The following is a 5000-nucleotide window of genomic DNA, read 5'->3' as shown; positions in this document are numbered from 1 at the left end:
TAGCGAGTTGGTTTTCTACGGGATGGGGACGCTAACCCCATGCCCAACCCTCCTCCTTTACCCGGTCTTGGGACCGGCAGTAACTTTGGAAGAGCTACAGGCGGAGTTGGCTTAGATGTATACACTCTATGAAATTAGAATAGCTAGATCACATTAGTTAACTTGAGATCTTAATCCATATTTCATCATCTGATATCTATGACCTACTCCACAAAACAATTTTTATTAAGAACATGCAGAAAACTCTACCTTCTTATGTATGTAGTTTAAAGTTTTTCAGACATATCCTACTTGCTATAAATGCATTTATACATACAATATTAAGAATTTATTTGTGTAATCATCTAATTACGAAGAAAAGAGAGTAGCTAAGACTTTAATTATAATGCTTAATCCTACTGCACTCAATAGAAAACAAGGCCTTACCATACATCCGACTTGGACTATCTATCCAAGCTACCATATCTAATATTATTCACATTTCACACTATTATCTTACATACAAATTAAACTCTCTCCTTTCTCACTACAAAGGTCACATTTTATCATCCCTGACCTTGCACATATACACAGTCAAGCACCCACCCACCTACATACATGTCGTTTATAAATCATCTTGACCGAAATGACATAACATTGACTGGGTGACACGGGAGCGAATCCGTCAGGGAGCACCAGTTCCCTAAAGATTACAGGTACATGTTGCTGATGAGTGCCAAGTAGCACGAAACCTAAGTACAGGGTTTCCTGTCGACTACCTCCAACCACCATCTAACATAACACTAACTTGCTTAGATCTGTTTTCATCATTGATCGCACATAATATTTTTGTGTTGTTCTGTTGTACTATTTAAACTTGGACTCATTTTGATTTGATCAGTTATTTACCCTGAAGAAGTGACTTACACTAAGTTACGAAACATCAGAAAATTTAAGTTTTCTACTTGTTAGGATATGTACAAATATATTACTTTTATTTTACTTACATCATTTTGTTTATTCAAATAATCACTTGGACAATTGTAATTTAACTTTCTTAGATCACATTTGATAACAGCAATTGAACCAGTTTGTTTACATTTATCCAAAGCTTTTAATAAATTTGTAATGTATGATGAATTTTTAGAAGGTTTATCCATTTCCATTGGATCAACAATAAACTGTTGATTAGTAGTTTGTTGATTCACATTTCATTTTTTCCAAGTGTTTCCATGTAAAACAGATCATTTAAGCATAAAAAGAAAAATAAGAAATAGACTATTGTGAAAACACTTACAGATCGAGATCATGAATCGCTTGATGTTAGACCACCACTGGAAATCTGGAAGTACTGGACGGCCGTTTCGTCTCATTGTAGGACTCCTCAGCAGTGCACATCCACGATCCCGCACGCGGGATTCGAACCCAGGGCCCTCAGTCTCACGCGCGAATGCTTAACCCCTAGACCAATGAGTCGGTATCGATATGTGTTAGTGTCTAACCTCAACCAATCCGCGAAATTGCTCGACCATCTTCCATTGTACAGTTTCAGTCATAAAAACAATAATTTTATGTCTATTTTGTCCTAGTATAGAACTCATTATACTAACATGATAAATGGATGCTTAAGGTGGTTAACATTATCTGGAGAGTAAACGCTATATCGAATCATCATAGTCGTTGGTCATTACACCCATCTTATACTTGACAGACATATCTGTTGTTCATATGTCTTGGTATTCCAGATGATTAATCTAAAAGAACACTGAAGTTTATCACGATGATGATTTTATAACCAATTTTCTTTGGATATTATTTGACACTACAGATAGATGTATGAGGTTAAGCGTTCGCATGCGAGACTGATAGGTCCTAGGTTCGAATCTCACGGGGTGAGATAGTGGATGTGCACTGGTGAGGAGTTCCATACTAGGATGAAACAGCCGTCCAATGCTTCCAGGTTTTTCATGTTGATTTAGCTTCAGTTGATTCATGAATTCAATTAATAAATTACTACAATCTCTATAAAACCCCTGTCAAATATATGATTGTCCATTTTTGAACGAAAACAACTGGATATTCATTCTTTTTTTCCCAGGTTCTGATATCACATGGCAAAATATTGATAATCAAAGGGATCAAATAGCTCACTCATTCTAGTTGGCATATTTACCAACCTAATGTTTATTAAACCAATAGAACATTCAGATCTTATGAATAACTGGATATCTTTAGAAATGGTATTTGATAATCTAATAAATTCACATTATAAAACTCAACTAAGTCATAATATAATGTAACAATCATAAGTCATTCAATAATCATTTGGATTTAATAACTCGTAAGCCGATGGTATGCTAGGAATAAAACTAGAATAAAGTTTAGAATTCCTCATAAAATGTTACTCAATAGAAAGAAACAAATAATTCATTAATTGACTTGAACTCACTAGAAACGAATTAATCCCATGTTGTTTAGCTAATTGTTCTATTTCATTTAAATGATTCTCTTGAATTTCCATAAAACCAATACGAATGATAATATCACACCAAAATTTTGTTTCTTTGAAAGTATTTTTATATTTTATTAAAAGATCAACAGCTGATGAATCTTTTGGACATATGATAGTATCAACTAGGAAGATATTTTAATAAATACATACATACTACTTAAATATTAATTTAGTAGACAAAGACTAAAACAAAAATATTTAAGGCAAATAAAAGGGAAATCATAGTGATAGGTAGACTGATAAGTCCTGGGTTCTAATCTCGCGAGATGGGATCGTGGATGCTCATTACTAAGGATTCCCATACCAGGGAAAAAACGGCCGTGTAGTGCTTCCAGGATTTTCATGGTGATCTAGCTTCAGCTGATTCATGAATCCAACTATTAAAATTATTATAGTATCTACAATACCCCTCTCTGATTATAATCCTAATTACTGAATTATTGTCAATTATTTCAACATCAGATATCTATGATATCTATCAGTTGATTGAAGTTAGACATGAACACAATTGGATGTTGGCTCAGGAGTTTAGATGTTAAAAGTTCACGAGCGAGAGCGAGGGTCTCGGGTTCGAGTCCATCATGAGGGATTGTGGGTGCTCATTGCTGCGAAGTCGCACATTGAGATGAGGCGGCCATCCAGTACTTCTGGATTTTCAGTGGTGGTCTAGATTAGATCGACTCATGAATTCAACCATTTAAATTACTAATCTCTACAAACTGTTATTCACATATTTATGTGCTTATTGAGGATTTAGTTTATTTTTTTTCTCAGCTCTAGATCATTTTATCGACTAACCGTACTGAATCCTTCAAGCCACCACATACTACGCAGAGCTGTCTCTGAATGTTAAGTGGAAACCCAATAGGGATCAAGTGTTAAAGAACCACTTGACAATATAATGACTTGAAAAGTGAACTGGCATTTCATAGTATTTCACTGCTTTTCACTACAGAAAGATAAATCCAGAGATTTTACGCTCTCTCCTTCTCTTTGATTTATATTAGTTAATAAACTTCGCTGATCCGAATTAACTGGACGTTTGCTGATTTGAGAGACATTATAATGTGGTACAGTCATTCTGATAACAAGAAATTACCCAGAAAATAGAAACTCTCAATTGTTAAACTTACCGATTGTTGTAGTCCCACCAAGTAGAGCCTCTTTTGTAAAATTTATATACGCTTCTGTATCAATCGGATGGATATCTTGTATTAAGTAAGTAGACATATCAATTCCAGCTGGCATAATTAACATTCCGGTAGCATCAAGTCTTGGCGTATCCGGTTGAACTTCAATGTTTGTGCCAGTTGACCTAATTTGTTATAAATTGGAGCAACACAAATCTAACTTATCCACTGATTAATCAAATGAAGGTTAGCAAATTTGAAGATGAGGTAAATGCTAGGTGGTTGAGGTCAACTAGCAAGTCAACCGCTGACAAAATCGTACACATCAATCTTCATGATGAGGAATAACCAGAATGAGATCCAGGTAATCTTATTTCTGTCGACTCTCAGCAACTATTCAACATAAGAACAAACTACACCTTGAGTTTTGATGATATGTCTCCGAAATGATCATAGGGGAGCACATGAGGTTTATTCTTTATCTTCCTCTAGATTTTGAGTTTATATATTCCCTTATGAATGCCTTCTTTCTATTCCTTCTCAGACCATATTTTTAATGTTGAACCTTGTTTGTTATCAGTATCCGTACAGTTATCATGATTTCATTGCCATTCATCTTATTAATTTTATATTATTGTGCTTACATTTTATGATGGAGACCGAGATAACATTTGCACAAGGCTCTACGTTAACTACGACTGTCTGATATTATGATATACCAATTTTCATGTTGCTAATTTAGCCAATAAAGTTTGGTCTAAACTAGGAACTAGACAGAATGAAATTGTTTATCACTCAGCTAATTGGGGGCAATCCATCTGACGTCTTAGTATTCTGACTGGTAGGTTTTAAACTTGAAAATTTTGCATAGAGCTGTTGTTTATAGTGTATATAGTAATTGAATTAATGGACATAATGTTGCTGGTGCACACAAAGCATCGTCACACATTTGTGTTAAGTCTGTTTTACGTTCTCTATCCTTATTCACTTCCCTTCGACTCTTTTGTGTATTATATGTGTATTGTGTATTGTTTTATACTACTTATTATTATTCAGTAAACAGTTGTATTCCAGCAATTTTTACACTTATGTTGTCAGGCAATTTTGTGGTGTAAGATTCTGAAATATTTACATATACTTATAACATTTATTGTATTTATCATTATAATTACTTTATCTGATTCATCGTAGCATTTATTCTCGAATTCGTGCATTCGTTTGACCCTTGTTTAAACGTAACAGTTTCCATATATGTTTTGCTCTTAGTTCAGTTTTTGCTTGTTGATAAACTTTTACCAAGTTTGAACATAGCCAATGGCTGTCATTTTTGCAGTATCGAAGCCTATCAAAGACGTGGCAAATGCCAAAGACATCTCACA

At 34.4% G+C, this 5000-nt stretch overlaps 1 protein-coding gene across 1 annotated transcript; it reads right to left on the bottom strand.

The window, feature by feature from the left end:
* Positions 1-91: 91 nt before the first annotated feature.
* Positions 92-3806, bottom strand: DPYSL3B (Dihydropyrimidinase- protein 3-B). Its single transcript, XM_051208264.1, has 3 exons — positions 3625-3806; positions 2429-2613; positions 92-1160 (listed from the first exon to the last, which is right to left on the bottom strand). Exons 1-3 carry the CDS (start codon positions 3737-3739, stop codon positions 948-950), a joined length of 513 nt encoding a protein of 170 aa, XP_051063915.1. The 5' UTR covers positions 3740-3806; the 3' UTR covers positions 92-947.
* Positions 3807-5000: the final 1194 nt, after the last annotated feature.

The sequence above is a fragment of the Schistosoma haematobium genome, assembly GCF_000699445.3.
Source record: "Schistosoma haematobium chromosome Unknown HiC_scaffold_545, whole genome shotgun sequence".
NCBI lineage: Eukaryota > Metazoa > Platyhelminthes > Trematoda > Strigeidida > Schistosomatidae > Schistosoma > Schistosoma haematobium.
This window is presented reverse-complemented; position numbering and strand designations above follow the sequence as displayed.